This window comes from Tachyglossus aculeatus, chromosome 20 (assembly GCF_015852505.1).
Source record: "Tachyglossus aculeatus isolate mTacAcu1 chromosome 20, mTacAcu1.pri, whole genome shotgun sequence".
NCBI lineage: Eukaryota > Metazoa > Chordata > Mammalia > Monotremata > Tachyglossidae > Tachyglossus > Tachyglossus aculeatus.
In genome coordinates, this window is record NC_052085.1 from 32,435,757 (window position 1) to 32,463,681 (window position 27,925).

The 27,925-nt window shown below is 57.7% G+C and overlaps 1 protein-coding gene across 4 annotated transcripts; it reads left to right on the forward strand.

Annotated features, from left to right (window-relative positions):
- Positions 1-1,902: 1,902 nt before the first annotated feature.
- GDPD5 (glycerophosphodiester phosphodiesterase domain containing 5) lies at positions 1,903-25,279 on the forward strand. 4 transcript variants are annotated; one of them, XM_038762140.1, is made up of 18 exons: positions 1,903-1,990; positions 10,187-10,287; positions 10,532-10,700; positions 11,866-11,969; positions 12,274-12,367; positions 12,455-12,514; positions 14,074-14,172; positions 14,537-14,630; positions 14,960-15,105; positions 15,489-15,571; positions 15,962-16,112; positions 16,344-16,568; positions 16,982-17,139; positions 20,147-20,294; positions 21,801-21,883; positions 22,793-22,807; positions 24,185-24,297; positions 24,449-25,279. In XM_038762140.1, exons 3-18 carry the CDS (start codon positions 10,584-10,586, stop codon positions 24,571-24,573), a joined length of 1,815 nt encoding a protein of 604 aa, XP_038618068.1. In that variant the 5' UTR covers positions 1,903-1,990; positions 10,187-10,287; positions 10,532-10,583; the 3' UTR covers positions 24,574-25,279. The 4 variants fall into 4 exon arrangements, with proteins under 4 accessions (XP_038618068.1, XP_038618072.1, XP_038618070.1 ...); XM_038762142.1 differs by lacking the exon at positions 1,903-1,990 and adding an exon at positions 5,790-5,808; XM_038762143.1 differs by lacking the exon at positions 1,903-1,990 and adding an exon at positions 6,742-6,754.
- Positions 25,280-27,925: the final 2,646 nt, after the last annotated feature.

The following is a 27,925-nucleotide window of genomic DNA, read 5'->3' on the forward strand; positions in this document are numbered from 1 at the left end:
CAAATCCCGGCTCTGCCAACTGTCAGCTGTGTGACTTTGGACAAGTCACTTCACTTCTCTGTGCCTCAGTTCCCTCATCTGTGAAATAATAGTAAATAATAATAATTTTGGTATTTGTTTAGTGCTTACTATGTGCAAAGCACTGGGGAGGTTACAAGGTGATCAGGTTGTCCCACGGGGGGCTCATAATTTTAATCCCCATTTAACAAATGAGGTAACTGAGGCCCAGAGAAGTGAAGTGACTTGCCCAAAGTCACACAGCAGACAGTTGGCAGAGCTGGGATTTGAACCCATGACCTCTGACTCCAAAGCCCAGGCTCTTTCCACTGAGCCACAGCAGCTTCTCTGAAATGGGGATTAAAACTGTGAGCCCCCTGTGGGACAACTTGCTCACCCTGTAACTTCCCCCAGCGCTTAGGACAGTGCTTGGCACATAGTAAGTGCTTAACAAATGCCATCATCATCATCATGAAGAGAAGCAGTGTGGCTCAGTGGAAAGAGCCCGGGCTTTGGAGTCAGAGATCATGGGTTCAAATCCCAGCTCCGCCAATTGTCAGCTGTGTGACTTTGGGCAAGTCACTTAACTTCTCTGGGCCTCAGTTACCTCATCTGTAAAATGGGGATTAAGACTGTGAGCCCCACGTGGGACAACCTGATCACCTTGTATCCTCCCCAGTGCTTAGAACAGTGCTTTGCACATAGTAAGCGCTTAACAAATGCCATCATTATTATTATTATTGTTATCATAGTCTTCTAAACTGTGAGCCCACTGCTGGGTAGGGACCATCTCTCTATGTTGCCAACTTGGACTTCCCAAGCGTGCAGTGCTCTGCACACAGTAAGCGCTCAATAAATGCGATTGAATGAATGAATATATGTGTGTGTATATATATATATATATATACCTTCCCCACAGCACCTGTATATATGTATATATGTTTGTACATATTTATTACTCTATTTATTTTACTTGTACCTATCTATTCTATTTATTTTATTTTGTTAGTATGTTTGGTTTAGTTCTCTGCCTCCCCCTTCTAGACTGTGAGCCCACTGTTGGGTAGGGACCGTCTCTCTATGTTGCCAACTTGGACTTCCCAAGTGCTTACTCCAGTGCTCTGCACACAGTAAGCGCTCAATAAATGCGATTGAATGAATGAATATATGTGTGTGTATATATATATATATACACCTTCCCCACAGCACCTGTATATATGTATATATGTTTGTACATATTTATTACTCTATTTTACTTGTACATATCTATTCTATTTATTTTATTTTGTTAATATGTTTGGTTTTGTTCTCTGCCTCCCCCTTCTAGACTGTGAGCCCACTGTTGGGTAGGGACCGTCCCTAGATGTTGCCAACTTGGACTTCCCAAGCGCTTAGTCCAGTGCTCTGCACACAGTAAGCGCTCAATAAATACGATTGAATGAATGAATATATGTGTGTGTATATATATATATATATATATACATATATATATATATATACACCTTCCCCACAGCACCTGTATATATGTATATATGTTTGTACATATTTATTACTCTATTTATTTATTTTACTTGTACCTATCTATTCTATTTATTTTGTTAGTATGTTTGGTTTAGTTCTCTGCCTCCCCCTTCTAGACTGTGAGCCCACTGTTGGGTAGGGACTGTCTCTAGGTGACTTCCCAAGCGCTGAGTCCAGTGCTCTGCACACAGTAAGCGCTCAATAAATACGATTGATTGATTGATTGATATATATGGATAGGTCCCCTGATTGGGGCGTGGGCTTCTGGAGGCCTCTGGAGGCGCGGCCTATTTTGATGCCTTGGGGGGCGTGTCCGGGGGAGGGGAGGGGAGGGGTCTCGCCCACTCCCGCCCTCGCGCGCGCGCGTCCCCGCTGCCCCTCCCGCTCCGGTGGCGTCCACTCCAGTCCCAGCTCCGGCCGCTGCCAGGGCCGAGGCGGAAAAACGAAGCCCGGGGACGGCGGATCCTTGCGGGTCAGTGCGGGGGGGGGGAGGGGAGTGCCCGTCTATGCACCTGCCCGCCCCCGGGCCTGGGGGGACCCGCTTTGGACCCCCCTCCCCGTGCGGCCGTGCCAGTGGTGGGGACAGGGCGTAGACCCATGTGGGCGTGCACGCCCGGGGCCGTGGGGGGCTCTACCTTTGTATCTTGGTGCCCGATCCCTTTGGGGGCATCCACCCCCCGTGCGGGCGTGCCAGCGGTGGGTACAGGGGGCACCCCTGGGTCCGTGGGGGGCTCCACCTTTGTATCTTGGTGCCCGAACCCTTGCGAATTTGTTGGGTAGGGACTGTCTCTATATGTTGCCAATTTGTACTTCCCAAGCGCTTAGTACAGTGCTCTGCACATAGCGCTCAATAAATACGATTGATGATGATGATGTACGTATGTTTAAGAGAGCCAGTCCTTGTGTGCCCCTCTCCCCGGGAATATGAAATCTGTGGGACCCCCGCCCCTGACCCCCTTCTAGGCCCTGGGCGACAGAGAGGACGGAAGCCAACATCACCGCCGGCCAGTTCATTCCGTCGTATTGAATGAGTGCTCACTGTGTGCAGAGCACTGTACTAAGCGCTCTGCAGCCAGAGGTGTCCGGCTGGGCCCAACCTGTTAGCCATCTGCTATCCTGGGGAAGGAAGCAGGCCAGCCCGCCCCCCCTAGACTGTGAGCTCCTTGTGGGCAGGGATTGCCGGTTATTACAGCATTGTACTTTCCTAAGCGCTTAGCATAGTGCTCTGCACACAGTAAGCGCCCAATCAATACGGGTGAATGTGAATGGGTGGGGACTCTGGAGGAGGGTGGGGGTCTTTCAGGAGGGCAGTGGATCCCCGGGGGCAAGCTCTGATCCTCACCAAGCCAGCAGAATCTCAGCCCTTGCCGCAACCTTTGACCCCTGCTTGGCTTTTCCTTCTTAAAATGGAAAAAGAAAAATTGGGGAATTTCCAGGGCCTAGGCCTCTCTTCCCCCAGATCCCCCCTACCAGATCCACTGTGTGTCTGTGTGTGTGTGCACACGTACATGTGTGTGTGTTTGTGTGTGCACATTGTGTGCATCTGTGTGCACATGCATCTGTGGGTGTGTGCACATGTCTGGACCCGAGGTCAGCCCTGCCTCAGCAGTCAGGTCACCCTCTCCCTCAAACCCTTTCCACTGTAATCCTGCCTGGGGGGGAGGGGGATGGGAAGAGATGGACTTTGATAATTTCCTTTCCCCCCCACCCCCTACCCTCAATTGATCCACTTAGAGAGAGATGGGGGAGAAGTCCAGGTTCTAAGCAAGGTGGGGTCTCCCTTGCCCAGAGCTGAGGGGCATCAGGATTGACCCGGTCTTTGAGGTGACTTTTTTTTAGACCGTCTTTTGGGCAGGGACTAGGGAAAGATAGGCCAGCCACTTGGAGCCTAGCGAGGTCCAGATCAGATCCGGCCTCAACTTGACCTTGACTCTGGCCCAATGCTGCTGACCATGTGGGTCCACAGGAGGGAGGGATGCTGAGGCCATGAGGAGCCCATGGAAGTACCCTGTGCCAGACCCCTGGGCGCGGGCACCTGAACTGATAGATGCGGACTTGGGTCGTGTCTGGACCGCTGTTGCACTGGGCCCCTCTCTGCCCAAGTTTCAGGACCTAAAATAATAATACTAATAATAATAATAGCATTAAGGGCTTAACTCTATTCCAGGTACTTTGCTAAGCACTGGGGTAGATATTAGTGGGGTAGTTCCAGTCCTGGCATGGAAGAAGCGAAAGCGAGAGTGAGGGAGAGTTAGGTTAGCCAGAGGGGAGCGAAGAGAGTGAAGCTGGGGAGTAGTAGGTGGTGGCAGATCTGTAAGATGGGGAGGCCTGGTGGTCAGCCTGAAAGCCAAGTGTGAAGAGTTTTTTGCTTGAGGGATCGAGAAAGCCATGGAGAGTTTTGAGAAAGGATGTGGTCTGAGCCACCTTCCAGGAAAATAACCTGTGCAGCAGCAGTATGTACATTAACGGGCCAGGGGAGAGAGTGGAGGCAAGGAGTCCAGTGAGGAGGCTGTTGGTGCAGTGGTCTAACTGCAGTGTTAACTAGGCTTTGGACCAGGTCTTGGGGAGGATCCTATCTGCACGGTCAGGCATCTTTCTCGGGCCAGCCATGGACTCATCAACTGCGCTCTGAATCACGAGTCCACGGAGCGCCTGTGCTTTCCACCAGCTATCACTCTAACTGCCCATCCCTCCCGACTCTGCGTTCTTAGGTTGTAGGCTGAAGCAGGGTCCCCATTCTACAGAGGGGAAACTGAGGTCCAGAGAACTCACAGCAGTAATGGTGCTGGGACTAGAACCCGGATTTTCCAACTCCCAAATTTGGGCACATTTCCTCAGACGTGGGTGTTCCCGATCCTCTGTTTCTTCCAGGAGATGGCCTCGGGGTGTGGCAGAAGGGTCGTCTGGAGAGGGGCCTGGGCTGATCCTGGGGTTAGGTGGAAGGACACTGAGGACATTGGCACCTTGGACAGGTTGGCCCTGGCCTGCACTGGGGCCAGCAGCACCCACTCTCCGGCCAGGCCAGAGGGAGCCGGGACAACCCGCTTAGGTTCCTCTAGTTGGCAATGACCCATGGCCCCGGGGCCTGAACTGTGAGCTGGCCCTGTGGAGACCAGAGCCACCCTCGAGTCAACCAGCCCAGCATCTTGTGGTGGGGCCCAGCTGCCAGGGCACGGACTGAATGAGGGGACAGGGCACAATTTAGATAGAGTCCAGTATAACTGAAACTCCTCTGTGCCGTGAGGGCTGAGTCCCAGAGCCGGGGAGCCCAGGTCCGAATGGGCAGGAAGGGGACCCGGGTTCTGTTCCCTGTGGACTTCTTGTCTGGGGCCAGGCCGGTGGGCATGGTAGTTAGGACCCAGGCTGGGGCAGAGCAGGGGGCACTACCCTCTGCTTGGTAGGCAGAGTGGACTCCTTGGGCTGTTGTGACTACTGGTCCCAGCAGCCTCAGGCCCAGAAGCTACAATACAACAGAGTTGCTAGGCCCCTTCCCCTCCTGCAAAGAGCTTTCAGCCTAGAGGGCATCCCCGGCTGGGGGGGTGGTCAGGAATCAAAAAAAAAAATGATGGCATTTGTTAAGCGCTTACTATGTGCAAAGCTCTGTTCTAAGCGCTGGGGAGGATACAGGGTGATCCGATTGTCCCACGTGGGGTTCACAGTTTTCATCCCCATTTTACAGATGACTTAACTGAGGCCCAGTGAAGTGACTTGCCCTAAGTCACACAGCTGACAATTGACGGAGCCTGGATTTGAACCCATGACCTCTGACTCCCAAGCCCGTGCTCTTTCCATTGAGCCACGCTGCTTCTCTAATCAAGGCTGGGACACCCCCTCGCCCACCGCCCTCCCGGTCCGTTGGAGGGGAAGGTGGTCGGGGAAGTCTGAGCCCGGGAGAGGGGCTTCAATGGCAACAAACCTTGCCAGGCCTCAGTCTCCCCATCCAGGCAATGGGGGTGAGGCTCTGTGCCCTTCCCCGCCAAGGTGGGGCCCAGGCTGGAAGTGGGACATAATTGGGGAGGGTCGCCGCGACTGCCGCCTGGAGCCCTTGTTGCCTTGGCAACCCCACGTGCGGGGCTCACGCAGGCCCACGTGGTGCCGCGCCGGGGGCAGTGGGATGTGTGGGACCCTCCTCCCGGCCCCTGCCAGCACTGGGTAGATATAAAGGGGGAGGGGGCCCCACACCCAGTGCGGGACTCCGGCCAGTCCAGGCGTTTGACGGACAGGACTGAAGGTCAGGGGTCCCCAGGGAGAGGGCCCCAACCTCCCCGAGGCCAGTCCTAGCAGGAGAAGGTATGTCCCCCTGCCCTGTTACACACACACACCAGGAAGGGGAGGGGGCAGGACCCTCCCGCAGGTGGATTATCCGCGGATTTCCATTCTCCGGCCTCTCCGCTCAGGGCGGGCACTGAGGGCCTCCCCGGGTTGGGCTTGACCCTGGTGCCTGAGGGCAAGGAGGGCTGACCACTGCCCCACCCCCCCAGACCCACCCGACCGAGTCCCGTCCCTCGGCCCAACCCGTGCCTCTGCAGACAGTTGGGGTCCGTGCCAGGCCCGTGGTGTCCGGAGCCGTCCGGCCAACCCGCAGAGCTCATCGGCTTTGTCCCTGTCCCTGTCGGTCACTGGGGATCGGACAAGCGTCCGGCGCGGGTCCGGCTGCGGCCCGGAGGCAGGGGGTTAGGCTGAGTGACCTGGTGGGGGTGGTGAGGTGGCCAGTGGTTGGGAGAAAGGTTTAGGAAGGAGTCAGGAGGTGGCCGCTCCAATCACACCTTCCCCCTTGCTCCTCCATCCAGTCTGGTGGCAACTCTGCGTGTCCGTGTGTCCTTCTGTGTCCCCAAGCCTGAGGAATAATAGTAACGATGATAGTATTTGTTAAGCGCTTATTATGTGCCAAGCACTGTTCTGGAGTAGATACAAGGTAATCAGATCGTCCCTCATGGGCCTCACAGTCTTAATCCCCATTTTGCAGACGAGGTAACTGAGGCACAGAGAAGTGAAGTGACTTGCCCAAAGTCACACAGCTGACAAGTGAGGGAGCCGGGATTAGAACCCACGACCTCTGACTTCCAAGCCCATTCTCTTTTCACTAAGCCACGGGAAAGGAGTTGAGGTTGAGGGTCTGAGAACTTTCATCAGGACGGGGCGACCCCTCCCTCCCCAGCGTTTCCATGGAAACAGCTACAGCCCCGGGTTTATCTGGTGGGCAAAGGCCGGATTAGCGGATGGCCCTGGACAGGAGGTAAAGGACAGTGGAGCCCTTTGAGGGGCCGGGGACACACAACTGTGTGACTGTGACAGTGACTGCTGCATCCATCCCCGTGTCCCCCAGCCACCCCCGGTTACCCCCGGTCACGGGGCAACTGTGGCACGTCGGCTGGCCGGAGCCTGTCAGCCTCAGAGCAGTGGTGGACCAGAAGCGGCTGGGCCGGTCTGGGGCTCTGCAGGGACATTTATTAAGCACTTAGTGTGCTTGGAAGCAGCGTGGCTCAGTGGAAAGAGCGCAGACTTGGGAGTCAGAGGTCATGGGTTCAAACCCCGGCTCCGCCAATTGTCAGCTGTGTGACTTTAGGCAAGTCACTTCACTTCTCTGTGCCTCAGTGACCTCATCTGTAAAATGGGGATGAAGACTGGGAGCCCCACGTGGGACAACCTGATCGCCTTGTAACCTCCCCAGCGCTTAGAACAGTGCTTTGTACATAGTAAGCGCTTAATAAATGCCATCATCATCATCTTGGAGCGGAGCACTCGGGAGAGCCCAGGAGAGGCTGCCCTCAGAGTTCTCGGCCGTCTAGCAGGAAGGTGGACGCACTTAAATACAGATGGGAGCAGTGGCAGCTAAGGTCTGCGGATTAGTGCTGAGGGAGCTTAAGTGGCGTGCAGCGGCCCAGGGGACCCGTCTGTGGGTCCTGCTGTATTTTTCCCAGAGGACTGGCAGCGTGCGTGTGTGTGTGTGTGCGTGTGTGCGTGTGTGTGTGTGTGTGTGTGTGTTTTTTTGCTTGCTGTCTCCACCCCTAGGTCCAGCAGGACAGGGCAGGGGCTGCTCTGGAGCCTTATCGGGACGGCACCAGGAGCCGTGAGGCCAAGGGGCCGGGCCGTCCGGCTGGGCCAAGCTCAGCCCTTATCGACCCCGCCAGCCTCGATGAGCAGGAATTTCCCTAGTGACTCCCCCCCGCCCACCATCCGTAACCTCCGGCTGGGACCTCCGCACCCCTAGCTCTCACCGCCGGATTCTGCTCTCCACCAGATGGTGGTTGGTGGTTGGTGGTCCCTCCTGCTGGGGTTGGGCCCCCCCCACACCGACTCAAGGCCACCTGCTCCCTCCCTATGGATCCCCCCAACCCCGGCCCCCTCCTCCGCTGTCCCTCTACATAGTTTTAATTATAATAATTATGGCATTTGTTAAGCACTTACTGTGTGCCAGGCCCAGTTCTGAGCGCAGGGGTGGATATAAGATATTCAAGTTGGACACAGTCCCTGTCCTACATAAGGCTCACAGTCTTTATCCCCATTGTACGTGAGGGAACTGAGGCACATAGAGAAGTGAAGCGACTTTCCCAAGGTCTCACAGCAGACAAGTGGCAGAGCCGGGATTAGAACCCATGACCTTCTGACCTCCAGGCCCGTGCTCGTGCTTTAGTCTCCCTGGAACAGAACACAGAGGTTCAGAGAAGCTGCTGCTCAGAGAAGCAGCGTGGCTCAGTGGGAAGAGCACGGGCTTTGGAGTCAGAGATCATGGGTTCAAATTTTGGCTCTGGCAATTGTCAGCTGTGTGACTTTGGGCAAGTCACTTAACTTCTCTGTGCCTCAGTTTCCTCATCTGGAAAGTGGGAATGGAGACTGTGAGCTCCCCGTGGGACATCCTGATCACCTTGTAACCTCCCCAGCGCTTAGAACAGTGCTTTGCACATAGTAAGTGCTTAATAAATGGCATCATTATTATTATTATTATTATTATTATTATTATTATTATTATTAGAGGTGGCCCAGGCAGGACCACACAGCCTGCACTGAGATCCCAGCCCCATGGCTGCCATGCCTCTCACAGCAGCCCTCCCGCTCCCCCTTGCCACCCTGGAGTGGGATGGACACCCCCAGGCCTGCCCCATACCCCAGAGCAGGGCAGACCCTCCCCCCAACCCTGGAGAAGGGAAGGCCATCCTAGCCGGCAGTCGGTCAGATCAACCCCTTTCTTTCCCGTTGGGATGCTATGTGGGGATCCTGGGAAGGGCCACAGACCTGCCTGTCACTGATCCCTCCTTCCTAATTCAGGTAGGCTTCCTGGAAGAGGAGGTGGTAGCCACTGCAGGGGGAGGGGCTGATGGAGCCGGCTTGTGCAAAGGCTCCATAGCTGGGACTGTGTGGCTGTGTTTGTGTGTGCTCTTGGGTTGTGCTCCTGGTATGTGCTGAGATTGTGAATACTTATCCGAGATTTTGTGTGTGTGTTTTTCTGGGGCGTGTGTTTGTGTAGACACGTGTGCACAGTTTCCTGTCTGATTCAGTGTGGCCGAGCTGGCTCCCACGGCTGGGTGACTAACTCCAACTCCCCTCCTCTGCGGGGCCAGCGGGAGGGGGTGGGGAGATGGCCTATAAACTCCCTGCAGGGAGGGGCCTGGGATCCCTCTTCCCGTGCCCTCTCCCAGCCACAGATGTTGGGGGAGCGTGAGGCACGCGTGTCTGCATGTGTCTGCTTGCATGCCTGCATCTGGGTCTGGGGTGTGTCTGTGGTTGCCTGTCTGGGTTGTGATTCTGTGTCTCCAAAGGCGTGTCTACACACCCCAGACCGGAGACTTTGTTGCCTGGGGTGGCTTATGTCTTGTCTGTGTGTGTGTGTCTGTGCCTGTGTGTCTGTGCATATGTAAGGGTGGGGTTGACCTCAAGGAGCGGTTCTATAGTCCAAGTGAGCGGTGTCTCCTCCCATGCCCCACACACCCTTGTCCTCCGGGGTTACCGGTGACGAACCCTTTAGCCACTGCCCAGTGTCCGTGACCCCATCCCCTGACCCCGCCACCATCCCTGCCCCGCTTATCCGGCGGGATGGGACAGACGGGAAGCTGGGTGGGTGGGCCCACATCATCATCATCATCATCATCATCAATCGTATTTATTGAGCGCTTACTGTGTGCAGAGCACTGTACTAAGCGCTTGGGAAGTACAAGTTGGCAACATATAGAGACAGTCCCTACCCAGCAGTGGGCTCACAGTCTAAAAGGGGGAGACAGAGAACAAAACCAAACATACTAACAAAATAAAATAAATAGAATAGATATGTACAAGTAAAATAAAAAAATAAGTAGAGTAATAAATATGTACAAACATATATACATATATACAGGTGCTGTGGGGAAGGGAAGGAGGTAAGATGTGGGGGATGGAGAGGGGGACGAGGGGGAGGATCCTCCTGAGGCCAGAGTTGGGGCCTGGGGCTGGGGTGAGTGCGGAGGAGTTGGGGGTGGGCCGGTGTAATCAAGTGTGAGCGCATGGCTATCAATCCATTGTATTTTTTGAGTGCTTACTGTGTGCAGAGCACTGTACTGAGTGCTTGGGAAAGTAGAGTCCAACAGTTGGTAGACAAGTTCCCTGCCCACAAGGCTCTTTCGGTCTTGGGGCCACTGAGCCGTGGGGTCTGGCCGTCCGGTGACCGAGCGGCGTTCTCCCCGTCCTGTGTTCTTAGAGCTGCCCAGGAGGCCGTGAAGATCCCGCCCTCGTTTGTGGAAAACCACCCGCTCCCCCGCCGGCTGGAACGGAGCCTCAGCTTGGACAGGCCGACCCCAGGTGAGGATTTGCTCCCCCGGCAGATTTTGGGGGGCCCCTTTCACTCCTCTCAGGTGCCTGCACTCTCCGGGCAGGGCCGATGGGACAGTCACCCTGAGGTGCTGAGGATTGGGCAGAAATGACCCATGCAAATAGAATGCAAGCACCATACTCCCCTTGGGTGGTATGTCGGGATGGGGTCGGGGTGGGGGGCACCCATTTTGGGGGTCCTCCTCCCCCGCTGCCCCTCCCCGCCCGCACACAGGGCTCCGGAGCCAATGGGGCAGTGACGCTGGTGCGGCGACCCGGGCGGGAGCATGGTCAAACACCAACCCCTCCAGTACTACGAGCCGCAGCTCTGCCTGTCCTGTCTGACCGGGATCTACGGCTGCCGCTGGAAACGCTACCAGAGGTCCCACGACGACACCACCGCGGTAGGGTCTGCCCGGCTCGTCTGCCCACCCTGCCCACCGCGGTAGGGTCTGCCCGGCTCGTCTGCCCACCCTGCCCACCGGTGGCTTGGGCCTAGAGGACCCTGGCAGGGGACTGGGAAGTGGCTGGGGGCCTTAGAGAGTGGCCAAAGAGCCAGCGAGGGGAGGGGTGTGGTGGTGGAAAAAATCTTCCCGTTTTACCATCCTCCGTGGAAGGCTTGATCCTAGTCCAGCCTCGGTCTTGGGCTCTTGACAACATCGGTGGTTGTCCGTGATCCTTGATTCCAGACCCCTGACCCTCGACCCCAAAGAGCTGCGGGAGTATCCATTGCTCTGGCCCTGGAATGGAAGAGACCGGGAGGCTGGGAATTGGCCGGTGGCTTTTTCAGCGTCTTTCTAATCTCTCTCGATTTGGCGGTGGCCCCTTCCCTAAGAAGCCCCCTCCCCCAGCTTACTGGGCTTGGCTGGAAGGGACTGGGGAGGAGGAGACGGTGCCAAGTCGGCAGAATTGGGCTGCTGAGGCTGCAGTTGCTGCTGCCTCCACTTTTTACATTAAATATTTGATGGTGGGGAGGTGGGATAGAATGGGGTATTACTCTCCCAGGAATGGTGGCAGCTGGGTGTATGTAGCGGGGGGTGGCTATTTGTCTCCACTGGGGCAGGTAAAGTGTTTTACATCTGTCGTGCGCTCCTAAGCGCCTAGTACAGCACCTTGTACTCAGGTTATGTCAAGTGCGTACAGTTGATTTGAGTGCACGCTGCATAATAATGGCAACTGTACTGTGTATGTGCCACTCACAGCTCCTCAGGTCTTGATTCCTCCTCCCCCGCCCCCAGCCTCCTGCTTGCTTCTTGCAGCTCATCCTGGAGTTGGGGTGGGGAGCAAAAGGATCCGAGGGTGCAGGGGGCAGCGAGCGCGGGGAGGATGGTGGCAGATAGTGGCATGCGGAAGATCCAGCCCAGACTCCAGTGTTCTGGTCGGCCTGCTGTGTGACTTGGGGGCAGACTCTGTCTCTTCTCTGGGCCAAATCTGGAGACAGCTTCTGTTCCTCTGGAGAATTGGAGCCACCAGCTTGTTGCTGGGGGAGCTTAGAGGGCTGAAGGTACTGTAGTGGAGGTGGCCTAGTGTCCAGCCTGGCTCTCACAGCCCTCCTCGTTCTCTCTGCAGTGGGAGCGTCTGTGGTTCCTCCTCCTCCTCCTCACCTTCTTCCTCACCCTCACCTGGTTCTACCTTTGGTGGGGCATCCACAATGACTACAATGAATTCAACTGGTGAGTTGGGGAAGGGGGCTGGGCGTGCATCAGGGGAGCAAGGGGCCGCACACCCCCCCTCAAGGGCTGCTAGTCTGAGGACACAGGAGACACACACACACAACACACACACACACACACATGCATGCATGCATGCACACTGCTCTGGCAGGAGGTCAGGCAGAAGAGGAGACCTGGCCCCTACCCTCGAGGGCTGTCAGTCTGATGCAGAGACAGGACACGGATACACACGCCCCCAGACAAACACACAAACGTAAACACACACAGGCTGAGGCTGGGGCTGGAACCGGGTCCCATCCTGCAGGTTCCTCTACAACCGCGTGGGATCCTGGAGTGACTGGTCCATCCCCATTCTGGCCACAACGGCCGTCGGCTTCACCTACGTCACAGCCCTGCTGGTGCGTCCTGGTCAGGGCACAGGCGGGTGGGGGTCTGGTGGGGCCGGGCGGGCTGCACGGACACCCCGTCTGCTTCTCCTTCCCCAGATCCTGGCCCTCTGCCACATCGCCGTGGGACAGCAGATGAACCTGTACTGGCTGCACAAGGTACCCACCCCTGCCTGGCCCCAGCCCTGCCCCTAGCCCGGCTTCGTGCCCAACCCCTGGTAATCGGAGCCTTCTCTTCCCCCTGAGCACATTGCGTCTGTGGGCCCATTTCACCCTGAGAGGCAGGGGCTAGTTTTTTCCCACTTTGCAGATGAGGAGATTGAGGCCCAGAGAGGTTTCGTGTCTTGCCCAAGGTTACACTGTCTTCTAGACTGTGAGCCCACTGTTGGGTAGGGACCGTCTCTATATGTTGCCAACTTGGACTTCCCAAGCGCTTAGTACAGTGCTCTGCACACAGTAAGCACTCAATAAATACGATTGAATGAACACAGCAGGCGCAGGGCAGAGAACTTAGGTCTTCCGACTCCCAGTCCCGCCTCCACCCACAACCCCGGGGCATCCAGTGCTTGTCGCTGAACTGAGTCTGCCCTCCACTCAGGCACCAGCTCAGTGTCCCCTGGCACAGCATCGGTGGTATCTCCCAGTACCCAGCCAGGCTGGGCTGCAGTCGCCACGGCAACGGAAGCTGCTTAAGGCGTCATGTGGGGAACCAGGCTCAGGCCCCGGGATCCGCCTGGCTCCAAGTGGCAAAGTCCTGAGTGTGGTCCCCTCCCCTCCCCTTAAATTAAGAACTGTAGAATGTATTTAATGCTTACTACATGCTAGGGCTGCAGAGGGGCAAGATAATTAGATTAGACCCATATCAGTCTCCCAGCCTTATCCCCGTTTTACAGATGAGGAAACTGAGGCCCAGAGAAGTTAAGTAACTTGCTGAAAGCCACACAGGAGGTCAGGGGCTGAGCTGGGGGAACCCAGCCCTCTGTAATCCCAGACCCAGGTTTCTTCCAGGCTGGGCACAGGTGATTTCCCCAGCTGTGGCAAAGGAGACAGATACTCAGGGGTCCAAAAATCCCTTCTCCCTTCCTCAGGTCTGACCCAAACAATAATAATAATAATAATGGTAGTTGTTAAGCGCCTACTATGTGCAAAGCACTGTTCTAAGCGCTGGGGAGTTTACAAGGTGATCAGTTGGTCCCAGGGGGGGCTCTCAGCTTTAATCCCCATTTTACAGATGAGGTGACTGAGGCACAGAGAAGTTAGGTGACTTGCCGAAAGTCACACAGCTGACAGTTGGCAGAGCTGGGATTTGAACCCATGACCTCTGACTCCAAAGCTCGGGCTCTTTCCACTGAGCCACGAAATCCTTCTTGCGGCAGTCCGAGCCCCACCCACTCACCTCACCCTGCCGCCCCGCTGGAGGCGGAGGGCTGGTAGAGGTGTGAGGGCCCCCAGGCTGGGTGGAGTGAGTCCTGTCTCACACCCTTTGGGGGGTTCTGGAGCTCGTTAGTGTCTGATGCCTGAGGACACGGGGGCTGCGGGGGCAGGGTGCCGGATGGGGTGCCAACCTCCAGCATGTTTTGTCGTCCACACTTTTATTCTAACTTTCCTGCTGCTTTGCCGTGTGACCGCGGGCATGCTACCTCTCTCTGATTTGGGGAAATGAAAAAATAATTAAGCCCTGTGTCGTCCCTCCCCCCCCGCGACTCTCCCGGTTTCAGGTTGGGCTGGTGGGGATCCTGGTGGGCGCCGTCGTGGCCCTGGCGTCCGTGGCCCAGCTCTGGCATGACGAATGGGCAGTGCTGGCTATCTCCCTGCAGGTGGGTGGGCCTGACCGGGGTCTTTTCTGGGGGTGCCTGCCTGGGCAGTCAGTAATCCTGGGTCGTGGTCGGGGGGAGCCGGATACTTGTCCCTGAGTAACTGGCCAGGATCATTGGTTGGGGGGTGGAGGGGCGTCAGGATGTCCCTGTCCCCGGATAACGGGTCAGGGGATGAGGGCTGTGGAGGTGGGGGGACATGGGGGTCCTGGTCCCTGGATAACTGGCTGGGCCAGGGTGCCGGGGAAGAAGTGGTTGGGGCAGGGTGTCTCTTGGGTTCTTGGGTAACTGGGTGTGGTCGGGGGCCAGGGAGGTGGCGGGGGGTGCGGTGTCCCCCATCCTGGGTAACAGGCCGGGATGTCCCCAGGGCACTGCTCCGTTCCTGCACATTGGGGCCGTCGTCACGGTGACCTTGCTGTCCTGGCTGGTGGCTGGCCAGTTTGCCCGGACAGAGAAAGTCTGTGAGTGACCGGCCTGCCCAGTCCCATAGCCCCCCATCTCTGGCCCCAGGGGTTTAGGGGGACTGCGGTCACTTCCACCCCAGAGTCAGCCTCATGGGATCCACTTAGCCCTGCTCCCTCTCCCTTCTCCGTCCTTCCTTTGGGGGGTACCTCCTGAACCTTCCTGAGGGAGGCTCTCCTTCCCAAATTCCCGTCCTCCCTGTGGGCTGGGCTGGACGCCCCCCACCCCGGCCCCGTCCGGGTCAGACCACGCTCCCCCTCTTCCCCCGACCCCGCAATGGGCCTGGCTCCAACCCAACAGTCTGGGCTGGGTTCTGCCCTGTGTTTAGCATCTCAGGTGGTGATCTTTACTGGCTACTTTGCTGTGGTTTTGGCGCTGTACCTAGTGCCCCTGACCATCTCATCCCCCTGCATCATGGACAAGAAGGACCTGGCTCCCAAACCCGCCATCTTTGGCCACCGGGGGGCACCCATGGTGAGAGCTATCCCTGCCTCTGTTTCCCCCACACCTCGGTGCTGCTCGGTGCTTCCCCACGGGATCTGGGCCCTGCAGCCCCGGGCTCACGGTCGGCCCACACCCTGGGCGGCCTCCACAGGTCACGGGGGCCGGGACTCGGTTCCCTCCCGCAGCTGGCGGAGGGGGACCAGGCCTCTCGCTCTCCACCGCCACCAGCTGAGGTGCGCCGCTTCCGACTGCCACCCCCGGGCTCCCCTCCAGTCCCTGCCCCGACATGGGCTCCCACGGGCTCCCTCTGCCTCTCCCGGGATAGTGGGGAACAATGGGTTCTTGCCCTTTCCCCCTTCCCGATCTGACCTTTGTCCCTCCCGCCCGCTGGCCGTCCATCCGTCCGTACGCAGCTGGCCCCTGAGAACACACTGATGGCTTTCCGCCAGGCCGCCGAGCAGCAGCTGTCTGGGTTTCAGACCGACGTCGTCATCAGGCAAGGCTGCTGCGCTCTGGTCCTTGGGGCTCCGTTTTCTTTGGCCCCGATCTTCCCCGCACCCTTGCCCACTTGCCCTCTGGCCCTTCTCTAACCCTAGAGCACCTTGCAGTCAGGAGCACGTGTGCATACACACATACGCACACACTCGCTTGAGAGCACTCCCCCCAGCCAGTGGCTTTTCTCTCTGCTCGCTGAGAGTTCCGGGAAGGGCAGGTTTGTGGGCACTGCTGTGACCCATCCTCGGGTGGCCCACTGGAGCCCGGGGCGGCGGGAGGACAAGAGGTAGTCGGGCACTGTGTCCGCGGGGGCGGGGGTGGTGGTGGCGTGGCAGTGCCCCATGGAGCGCGCGTAGGGTGGGGTGTGAGACAGTGGCACTCAACCCCGCAGCCACGACGGGGTCCCATTCCTGCTGCATGACGCAACACTGAGACGCACAACTGACGTGGCTGAGCGCAACCCCAAGCTCGCCCATCTGCCCGCCTCCATGCTCAACTGGACTGACTTGGAGCAGCTCAATGCAGGGCGCTGGTTCCTGGAGGTGGGTGTCGTAGGGGAGTGGCGGGGGCTGTGGGGCCGGGGTGGGAGGGTGCCGGGCACGCGGGGATGGAGGAGGACAAATCGAGCTTCCCATCCATTCAGCCGAGGGCTTCTGAGTGCACCGTCGCCACCCCCCAGCCATAGGTCTCGGTTTGCCCCTCCGTAGAGCAGGGAAAGGCTCGTCGGCCCCCACTGCCTGCTCCGTGACCTCCCCTGGGCCGGGCTCTTTCAGACCGACCCGTTCTGGACGGTGAGCCACCTGTCCGGCCCAGAGCGCAGAGAGGCAGGGAACCAGTCGTTGTGTAAGTTAGCTGACCTGCTGCAGCTCCTGGGCCCCCGGGCCAACTTGACGCTGCTCCTGAGCCTGCAGCGCCTGCCGCACAACCACCCGTACCGTGCCTCTGCCGCCAACCGCACGCTGGACGCCATCCTCGGCTCCCCCGTCCCGCAGAGCGCCGTGAGTGGCGGGGGCGGGGCCGTGCGGGTGCTCCCCGGATCTGCAGGTCGTGGGGTCATATGCTCCCGGGGTCTGGGGTCCACTGGAGGAAAACTGCTGAATGTCCTTCCCTAGTCCCAGAACTCAGCTGAGACTGAAGCTGCACTGGAGAGGGCCGACGAGGCCCCAGGGGCCTCTGGGGACTGCCAGCCGCACATGTGCTTGCTTGTGTGTGTGTCAGTGTCCAGTGTCTTCTCCCTCCCCCCCATGCACACACAGACACACACACAGTCACTCTCCAGCCCCTTGGCACTCCTAGAGGCAGGTGGCTGCCCATCCCAGCCCTAAAACACAGTCCCCCCCTCCTACCTCCCTGCAGAAATTCCTTTCTGTTGTCTAATTGAAGGCCCCCAGCACCTTCCTCTGCCTGGCAGGTGATGTGGCTGCCCCAGAGCCACCGGCAGCTGGTGAAGGAAGTGGCACCAGGCATCCAGCTGGCAGCGGGCACTAAGGAGGATGCGGCCAGTTTGAGGCGAGAGGGCATCCAGAGGGTTAACCTGCGCTACACTCAGGTCTCCAGCCAGGACATCAGGTACACCCTGCCCTGCCCTGCTTTGCCCTGCCCGCCTGGTTGCCCCCTGCCCTCCTCTCTATCCTCCTTCCCCCAATCCCTCCTGCCCTCCTCTCCTCTATTTCCCCTTGACCCAAACTGTGCTTCCCACCCAGAGCCCAACGCCCAACCCTCTCAGTCCTAGGCCCAGCAGGGGCCTGGGTGGAGTTGTCAGGTTTGGGGTACGATACTTCGTTCCGTGGCCCAGATCCAGTTTCTAGGCTGAAAAGGGGCAGGGTTGGGATTTTCAAAACCAGGAACAGGTTGGACAGGGCAAACCAGAAATTGCCGTTCCCCAAATGTCTCCACCCCCCAGGGTAAGGGGTATCCGCTGGAAATGGAGGGTGGCAGGTTCACACCAACCACGGGAAACACTTCTTCCCCCAGCGGGACGAGCACAGGGAATCTATTCCTTAAGGGAGTCATGCAACCAGGATCAACGGCTGGGCCAGATGGATTTGGACAGATCTGTGGACAGACATCCCCTCTGGGTCCCAGGGGGAATGTCAAGGATGGAGAGGGGAGAATCAGGAGTGTAAGATGGGCTGTGCTGGTTCACGGGGGGAGAGTCGGGGATGGAGAGGAGAGTCTGGGGAGTTGGATGGTCCATTCTGGGTCACTGATGAGAGAGAGATGGAGAGGGGAGAGTCAGGAGGGTTGGATGGTCCATCTCTAACCATGTTCAGGAGGACAACAAGGACATGTCCCTCCCAGCTTTCTGTTGCCACTGCTAGAGTTGTGGGCTGGATGGGCAGATGGGGCAGGGGAGGGCTCCTGCCCTACAGATAAGCCACTGCCTGGTAAGGGAGGCAGGACATGAGGGAAGGGTCCTGAATTAGAAAAACCCATGTTTCTGCTCTCAGGGGGATACTGGTCCATTTTGGTCCTAGCACCTAGCCCAGTGCCAAATGGGGCAGGGAAGTGCATCATCTGGACTTTATCCATCAGTGGTATTTATTAAATGTTTACTGTGTGCAGAGCACTGTACTAAGCACTTGGAAGAGTACAGTACAACAAAGTTGGTAGACACACCAAGAGGTTATATAGTCTAACGTGGGTGACAGACAATATAAATTATGGGCATGTACACAAGTGCTGAGGGTGGGGTGACTATCAAATAATAATAATAATAATGATGGTATTTAAGTGCTTACTATGTGCTAAGCACTGTTCTAAGCACCTGGACCTTAATCCCCATTTTACAGAAGCACTGGGGTAGATACAAGGTAATCAGGTTGTCCCATGTGGGGATCACAATTTTAATCCCCATTTTACAGATGAGGTAACTGAGGCACTGAGAAGTAAAGTGACTTGCCCAAAGTCACACAGCTAAGTGGGGGAGCCGGGATTAGAACCCATGACCTCTGACTCCCAAGCCCGGGCTCTTTCCACTAAGTCACGCTGCTTCTCAAATACTTAAAGGATACAGATCCAAATGCATAGGTGATGCAGCTGGGAGGGGGAGTTGGGGAGATGAGGTCTTAGACAGTGAAGGGCTCTTGGAGGAGATGTGATTTTTTTTTTTTAATAAGGCTTTAAAGGTGGGGAGAGTGAGGGTCTGTTGGATCTGAAGGGGGAGGGAGTTCCAGGCCAGAGGCAGGGCTTGAGTGAGGGGTCGGTGGCCAGATAGGTGGGATCGAGGTACAGTGAGTAGGCTGGTGTTAGAAGAGCCAAGTGCAGGCTGAGTTGCAGTTGGAGTTCAGAGAGGTGAGGTGGGAGAGGGCGAGGTGATTGAAGGTTTTAAAGCTAACAGGAGTTTCTGTTCAGTGTGCTGAGAAGCAGTGTGGCCTAATGGATAGAGCACACGCCTGGGAGTCAGAAGGACCCTGGTCCTAATCCTGGCTCCCCCACTTGTCTGCTCTGTGACCTTGGGCTAGTCACTTAACTTCTCTGTGCCTGTTACCTCATCTGTAAAACGGGGATTAAGACTGAGTCCTACGTGGGAGAGGGATTTTGTCCAACTTGATTAACTTGTGTCTACCCCGGCGCTTAGTATCAGTGCCTGGCACATAGTAAGCGCTTAACAAATACCATTAAAAAAAAGATGCAGAGGTGAATGGGCAGCGCTTGGAGATTCTTGACCAGTGGGGAAACATGGACTGAATGGTTTTGTAGAAAAATAACCCGGGCAGCAGAATGAAGTATGAACTGGAATGGCGTGTTTTGTTTTGTTCTCTGTCTCCCCCTTCTAGACTGTGAGTCCGTTGTTGGGTAGGGACCGTTTCTATATGTTGCCGATTTGTACTTCCCAAGCGCTTAGTACAGTGCTCTGCACACAGTAAGCGCTCAGTAAATACGATTGAATGAATGGAAGGAGAGGAAAGGGTGGATTTTAGAGGTGTCGGGAAGGTCGAACTGCCGGGATTTAGGGACAGATTGAATCTGTGGGTTGAATGAGAGAAATGAGTTGGGGACAGGGCAACCCCGGTACAAACACCCTGTTCATCTGCTGCCTAAGGCCTCACGGGACACTCACACCGCTAATGAATATTAAACCCGAGACCTCCAGCCCGACGTATTGGTTTAAAGTTGTCTCCCAACTTTAGGGGCGTGGAGCGGGGGCTGGGGGGGAAGACCCTGATAGCCCGTGTCCGGCAGGTTTGGTTGCTGCTGCTCACTGTACCCTGTGTCTTGTGTTCACCCTGTCCCTTGCCCCTGAGGTATGTTGTTCTTCCCTCCCCGTTAGATGGTGAACTCCCAAGGCCGGGCCTGACCCCGTGCCTAACCTGGCCCGGCGCCTGGCTTGCAGACCGCAGGAACAGTCACCCTTGCAAATGCAGGATGGAGCAGGGCTCAGGGGGCAACTCTGAACGGGGCCCAGGGAGGGGGGCACCCCCTGCTCGTGGATGGGCAATCCGAGGCCCGGAGAGGGTCAGCAGAACCAAGACCCAGGGGTGCGGAGGCCCAGCCATCCCCAGTGTTCTCCCTGGGCTATCACGGCCCCTGGGCCCTCGCCCCGACGCCCGCCCAGCTTGTGCCCCGTCCCCAGGGAGTACCGGGCCCAGAATGTGTCGGTCGGCCTGTTCACCGTCAATGAGCCGTGGCTCTTCTCCCTCCTGTGGTGCGCTGGGGTCCAGTCCGTCACGTCCGACAACACCCTCGCCCTCTCCAACGTGCCTTCCCCTGGCTGGATCCTGGTGAGGGCGGCCGCGAGGGCGAGGCGGGGCGGTGGGCCGGGGTTGGGGGGATCGGGGCCTCTCTCTCCTCGGGAGCCGGTGACTCAGGCTGGGAACAGAGTCCCTTGGGGGCTGGGGGAGACCAGCATCTTGGAGTCTCTCAACCCCCAAGGTTGGGTCGGGCTCTTGGGCTAGGCTGGGCTGAGGCGGGGCAAAGATCTCCATTTACCTGGGCCAGGGCAGAGCGGCAGCCCAACTCCCCATTTCTGACAAGCGTCCAGCGGGACTCGAGTCTGACCCATTAATTACCATTTGGGGAGTTGGCTGCCGTCAGCCCTCGGTTCTTCTCAGACGTGGGGGGGGTCCCTGTGGGGGTGGGTGCAATCGTGGTAGCAAGGCTGCCCACTCTCTAGCCTGCTCCCAGCCTGCCCTGGGACTCCTTTATGGCATCAAAATCCCTCCAAGCCAAGTAACAGACAGGCAGGGCAACAGGATGAGACGGGTTTCTCTGGACCCATCCAAAAATCTGTCCCAGAGGAGAGCCCTTGTTGTCCTGTGGCTCTATCTATCTATCTATCTATCTATCTATCTATCTATCTATCTATCTATCTATCTATCTATTTATCTATCTATCTATATACATACACACACATACACATACATATATATGCAGGAAGGCACAGGCTGGCCCCCTCAGCCTGAGGAACTGTGGCCTGTCAGGATGGCCCCTCTTAGATTCCACTTGGCCCCCCCGCACCCTCTGGAAATCCCAGTGCCATCCATCCATCCATCCGCAGCGGCCAGAGCTCCCCCCACTGCCCTGGGGTGGCTGACCAAGGATATAATAATAATGATGTTGGTATTTGTTAAGCGCTTACTATGTGCAAAGCACTGTTCTAAGCACTGGGGTAGATACAAGGTGATCAGGTTGTCCCACGTGGGGCTCACAGTCTTAATCCCCATTCTACAGAAGGGGTAACTGAGGCCCAGAGAAGTGAAGTGACTTGCCCAAAGTCACACAGCTGACAAGTGGCAGAGCCGGGGTTTGAACCCATGACCTCTGACTCCAAAGCCCGGGCTCTTTCCACTGAGCCACGCTGCTTTAAGGATCTAAATGGTAGCCAGATCCATGGGCGTGCAGACATCCACGGCCGTGCTCCCATGCTCCTCTCTTATGTGCACACATGGACATGTTCCTTGGCCCTAGCCCACATGGGTACAGTCCTCCTCTTGTGCACACATGCAAGCATGCCCCCCATCTCATGCACACTCAGGTTCCCTCCCCTCTAATTTCTCCCACCCAAGTGCAAACGCCGTGGACCCCGTATGCCTCTTGCTCCTTTGGCATCACCCAAACCCCACGGTAACTATTCCGTCAGCAGTGGGAGGCCCGGCTGCTGTGAGGACGTTTTGGAGGCCAGAGTCGGGCTGGGAGGGGCCGGGAGTCCGGAGGCTCAGTCCTGGGAGGGACGCCTCTCCTAGAAGCCCCTCCCTCCGCCGAACCTGAGTGTCCTGGCTTCCTTCCAGCCCCCCGACGAGTACTTTCTCATCTGGCTCACCTGTGACCTCATCTCCTTCACTGTCATCGTGGGCGTATTTGTGCTGCAGAAGTGAGTGACCTGGTCCCCTTGCCCTCCCCTTCTTGAAATGCCCTGCGTGGTCCCGGGAGGCTGCGGGATCCCGGAGGGTGGAGAGGAGGTTGGAGGTCTTGGGGTTTTAGCCGGGTGGTGCTGCCCTGCCCCAGCCTCTGCACCTGCTCCACTTTCCACCAGAGAAGAGGCAAGAGACCCAGAGTCTAACCCTGCCCCTGCCCTGCTGGGTGACCTTGGGCAAGTTTCTTTACCTCTCTGGGCTATGGGAAACTATTTGTTGCCTCCTCGTGGTGGTGCGAGGGTGCGCTGTGCCAACCGATGTGAGGATGCACAGTGCTTACTGATTTGAAGACACACAGTGCTTACTGGTGGGAGAGCACTGTGGGAAACAGCCCAGGGCTGGGCAAGTCCAGGGATTGGGAGTCAAAGGTCATACCCTTGGCCTGGGCCCAGTTAGATTTTTCTCTTTCCACTTCTATCTTCCCACCCTTCCTGGAGGCTCCAACACTGGGGCAGGAGACTCTTTCGGCTGAGCTCAACCCGCCAGCCTGCCCTAGATCTTGGACCCCCAAACCGACAGAGGGCTTGGGCAGTCCTGACTGGGGGGCAGAGCCAGATCCGGGAACCCACGGACCAGGGACCCAGGGGCTGACTTGCGGGGGGGGCCTGGGGCCCTCCCCCTCCCGCTGTGGCCCCGGTGGGACGTGCCCGTGTGTCCGTCCACCTGGGCGGCTAGGTCCGGGAGGTGCGACATGGTGGCTGGCGGGGGTCAGGGTTGGAGGCAGCTGTCGCTTCTCCCACCCCCGCCGCCCCCCACCCTCCTTGCCCGTCCGCCCCCTCGGCCTCGCCATCTCGGCCGTTCTAGGCCTCGGGCTCTGATCGTGTGCGTGTCCTCCCTCTCTTTCTGCTGCATTTGGCATCTCACAGCTATCACTTAATCAGGTAACCGGGGGCTCCCCGCTCCGCTGACCCCTGCCGCCTCCGCCTCCCCCGCCCTGGGGCTGCCTCCCCCGCTCCCTCTCCCCCTGGCTCATCTTCCCATCTCCTGCCCCATTTCTGTCTGTGCTCCAGGGTCTGTGCAGAACGGGGACGTGGGCCTTTCTCTGCCCTGCCTCATCTGCCTAAAGCCATTGAGTGGGAGACCTTAGAAGGGTAGGGGGTAGGGGGACCAGAATCTGTGACGGGACTCCACTTGCCTGTCCCTCCTCAGCCACCCCGCTCCGACCACCACGTGGGATTGAAGGCCAGCCTAGGCCCGGCCCTGGGACCCCCTGAGGCTGAGGTGCCCCATGATTCCCCAACTTTGGGGATTAGGGGGGTTCATCCCTCATCCCATCCTCCACGCTTTGAGCTTTGAGCCTCATGAGACGGTGGATCATCGTGGTCTTGGCTAGACTTGGGGGTCTCTCTGGGTTTCTCCCCCGCTGCGGCTGTCCGGCGGTGCGGCTCCCTCTCTCTGGCTCTGTCTGTCTGTCTTGTCTTGTCCGCCACTCTCCTTGGAGCACCCCTGGAGGCTGTGGCCCGTGCCCGCCCCAGCGCCTCTTCGCCCACCCGTGGAGCCCGGAGCACGGGATATAGAAACCGCTGGGGATCAGTTGGGGAAGGTCTTTCCTTGCTCCCCACTGTCCCCACATGCTCCTGCCAGTGGGGAGGGCCAAGGGCAGCCACCCTCCAGAGGCCACTTTGTACCTGCTCTTTCCTCACCTGGGACCAGATGTCCCAGGAAGAGGAGGGGCCCCCCCCCCTCACCAACAAGGCATTGTCTGCAGTCTATCCTACATCCCTCCTGCGGTGGCAGCTGGTTTCCTCTTGTTGCTGGGACGGATGTGGTTTAGGTGCCGGCAGCCCATCCTTCTGCAGTAGAGGGCTCCCAAAGCTTGATTGATTGACTGCCTGTGGCTGGGGGCGGGCGTGGGTGGGCGTGATTGGAGATCGGGGGAAGTGCGCAGATAGAGGTGGTGTGGACGGGCTGGAGGCGGAGGTGTGGGCACCGGCGGGTGTGGATGGCCGAGGGGGAGGTGTGGACGCAGGCGGTGACACCCATCAGCCACAGTGGGGAAGAGTCGGTCAGTCAGCCCGTGCTGCCCGTGACATGGAGGGAAGGGGGCTGGCACCACGGAGGGCCCCTCGAGCCCCTGCCCCCTGGCAGAGTGTGAAGCCCCCATGGTGAGGGGTGAAGCCAGTGTGTCTGGCTTCTGCTCTCCATAGGCGGGGGCGGGCAGGCCGGGGCCGCTGCCCTTTGGGCCCCAGGCCTGGAAGGGTTGTTGCTGGGCCCTGGCAGGAGGCTGACCCCCAGCCCCCGGCCCGTCTTTCCCGCAGGTGGAGGTGGGGCAGCGCCCGCACCTACAATCCCGAGCAGATCATGCTCAGTGCCGCCGTACGCCGCTCCAGCCGTGACGTCAAGATCATGAAAGAGAAACTCATCTTCTCAGGTAGTGGGGACCCCCGGGTCCAGCCCCAGGCTGTGGGGCCCCCTTGGGGGTGAAGGGCGGTCCCCGACCCCCCGCTGCCCTCACCACCCCCTCCGAAGCTGCCCCATCCCTTGGTGACACCACCACCTCCCACCCCTCGATCCTCCCCTAGAGATCAACGACAGCGTGGAGAGCGTAGATGAGTTGGGCTTAGCCTGCGGCCACGACGGCTACTCGAACCGCGCGGTCACCCCCGTGCAGCTGCGCCGTGGAGCCGGGACACCCAGGGACCAGTGATGATGTGCTCGCCCTCACCCCAGACTCCCCATCTCCGCCCCCCACCTCCAGTCCCGACCGAGTGAGCAAGTCCTGCCGGGCAGGCCCCCAGGGCTGACCACCCCACCCCTCTGACCTGCGGGAGAGGGCGGGGAAGGGTATGTATCCCCACGAGTCCCGGGCACCACCACCCTGCCACCATGGGATGCGGGGGTGCCTCAAGGGGCACGCACCGAACCGCTCCCAGAGGGCAGGGGCACCAGCCCCGCTCCCCAATGTAAATACTCAAGCACAAGGAGGACCAGGAGAGGAAATAACTTATTTAATGATGGGAGCCTGTCCTCCGCCCCCTCCCCTAGCCACACGCGGCAGGGCCAAGGATGGGGAGGGACCCGGGACCTTCCCCATTCTGCTCCTTCCCTCCCCTCCCTCCCCGGAGATGCAACTGGACTTTGATGCCACCCTCTGTCCCAACCCCCTCCCCGTGGGGATTTTATTTATTTATTTGGTTCCGGAGCCCCAGGAGGCTGAAGAGGATTGGGGGTGCTGGACTGGCCCCAGGGTACCCAGGGTCTGGCAGGGGGGTGGAGCGGAGGAGGTGGAGGAGGTGGGCAGGGCTGATCCAAGAGTTCCTCTCGCCACAGATGGGGCAGCTGCCCCAGGGTAGAACCGGAACCCGCCCCCACCCCCCTTCACCCTCTGTGAAATAAACTTTCAGTATCTCTGAGCTCCCTGCCTGCCGGCCTGTTTTCTGCACGGTGTCCCCCTTCTGTTTGAATCCCCAGGGGTCACTGGGTCCAGCCTCGTGTGGAGTGATCTTTGGGGTGGAGTCTTGCCTCCCCCATTTAAGCTAGGCACCAGTTTTTCTAGCCTTGGTATCTCCACCCATGCCAAGGCTCCCAGGCACGAATGCCAAAACAGGCTGGACACAGGGAAGGGTCCTGCAGACGGGGGTCACGGGTGTCATCGCATCTAATACCCTGTTTCCAGACAAGTGAGATTCCTTGGGCTCTGGTCTGGGCGAGGGGGTGGTCGGTCACCCTGGAAGCAGAGCCCCCAGACCCTTGCTCAACTTGCGGTCAGAGCAGGAGGTGACCTTGCTCCTGCCCGTTGGATGGCTTTGTGCAGAGTTTCAGCTTGCAGTCGGATGGTCCTCAGTTTTTTGTTTTAAAGAAATATATATATATTTACTGTGTACTTGTGCTAGACTGTAAACTTGTTGTGGGTAGGAACTGTGTGTGTCAACTGTTGAATTGTACTCTCCCAAGCACTTAGTACAGTGCTCTGTACACAGTAAGTGCTCATTAAAGGAAGCAGCTTGGTGTAGTGGCTAGAGCCCGGGCCTGGGATTCAGAAGGTCATGGGTTCTAATACTGGCTCTGCCACTTATCTGCTGTGTGACCTTGGGCAAGTCACCTAACTTCTCTGTGCCACAGTTGTCTGTAAATGGGGATTAATATTGCGAACCCCACGTGGGACGGGCTGTGTCCAGTGTGATTATCTTGCATCTACCCCAGTGCTTAGTACAGTGCCTGGCACATAGTAAGTGCTTAACAAATATCATCATTGTCCTTATTATTAAATACCAGGGATGGTGATGTGCCAGGCACTGTTTTAAGCTCTGGCAGGCTAATCGGGTTGGACCTAGTCCATGCCCTCCATGGGCTAAGTCTTCATCCCCATTTTATAGATGAGGGAACTGAGGCACAGAAAAGTGAAGTGAATTGCCCAGGGTCACCCAAACGACAAGTACCGGAGTAAGCATTAGAACTCAAGTCCTCTGACTCTGAGGAGCAGGCACTTTCACTAGGCCATGCTGAGAAGCAGCACGGCTCAGTGGAAAGAGCAGGAGCTTGGGAGTCAGAGCTCTGCCACTTGTCAGCTGTGTGGCTTTGGGCAAGTCGCTTAACTTCTCTGTGCCTCGGTTCCCTCATCCATAAAATGGGAATTAAGACTGTGAGCCCCACGTGGGACAACCTGCTTACCTTGTACCTACCCCAGTGCTCGGCACGTAGCAAGCGCTTAACAAATACATTATTATTCTTAATTATTATTATTATTATTTTCAGTTCCCTGTGGAAGGTCACCCTAAGGCCTCGGTCAGGGCGGGTGGAGTGGAGGAAAGGACCCCCAGTCTGCGCCTGCGCCCCAGGGCACCTGTCACAAATCCAGGTGTGCTCGGCACCGTGGGTCCTGCCCTCCGAGGCCTATTTGCCACACGTGCCCCTACCTCCACGTGTCCCTCGGGTGGGGCTGCTGGTTTGGGGAGTGGAGCAGGGGGTCGGGGGTTATGGGGGTCGCTACATTTCTGAGCCGATGGCAGGGAGTGCAGGAACACCCGGCCAACGATGCCTGCACACGGGCAGGCAAGCAAGCCCACCCTCGCTCCCGAACGCGTCCTTCGTCCCACCCACCCACCCTGGAGGCTGCAGGTAAGAGCCCCATTCGCCGTTTGTTCTGGGGAAAGAGGGAGAGATACAGGAGCCAGAGGTCTCATGATTGGGAACCCCCAGGCTCCAGACCGGGCCGAGTGCGGGGTTGGTCAATCCATCGTATTTGTTGAGCACTTACTGTGTGCAGAGCACTGTACTGGGCGTTTGGGAGAGTACAATAGACCAGTATAACACATTCCCTGCTCACGAGCTTACTGTCTGGGAGGGGAGACAGACACTGCTGTAAATAAATTGTAGATATGGACATAAGTGCTGTGGGGCTGGGAGGGGGCGTGAATTAAGGGAGCAAGGCAAGGCTGCGGGGAAAAGAGTGGGAGAAGAGGAAAGGAGAACTTTCAGGGAAGACCTCTTGGAGATGTGCACTTCGTTCAATCGTATTTATCGAGCGCTTACTGTGTGCAGAGCACTTCAATGAGGCTTTGAAATGGGGGAGAGTAATTGTCGGATGTGAGGAGGGAGGATGTTCCAGGCCGGAGGCAGGATGAGGGTGAGGGGTCGGCGGCGAGATAGACAGTGAGTAGGTTGGCATTAGAGGAGCCAAGTGTGCCGGCTGGGTTGTAGTAGGGTAGCGAGATGAGGTAGGAGGGGGCAAGGTGAGTGCTTTAAAGCTGATAGTAATGAGTTTATTTTTGATGTGGTTACAATCTAGAGGGAGAGACATTAATATAAATAAATTATGGAAACATGAGTCTGCCAAGAGGGAGAGATCAGTGTGGGAGATATAGATTTGGGAATCATCCACATAGCGATGGTAGTTGAAGCCATGAGAGCGACTGAGTTCTCCAAGGGAGTGGGAGATGGAGGAAGTAGATGGGCACCCTGACTACTGAGCCTTGCGAGACTCCGTTAGATGGGAGACGCAGCGTGGTTCAGTGGAAAGAACACAGGCTTTGGAGTCAGAGGTCATGGGTTCAAATCCC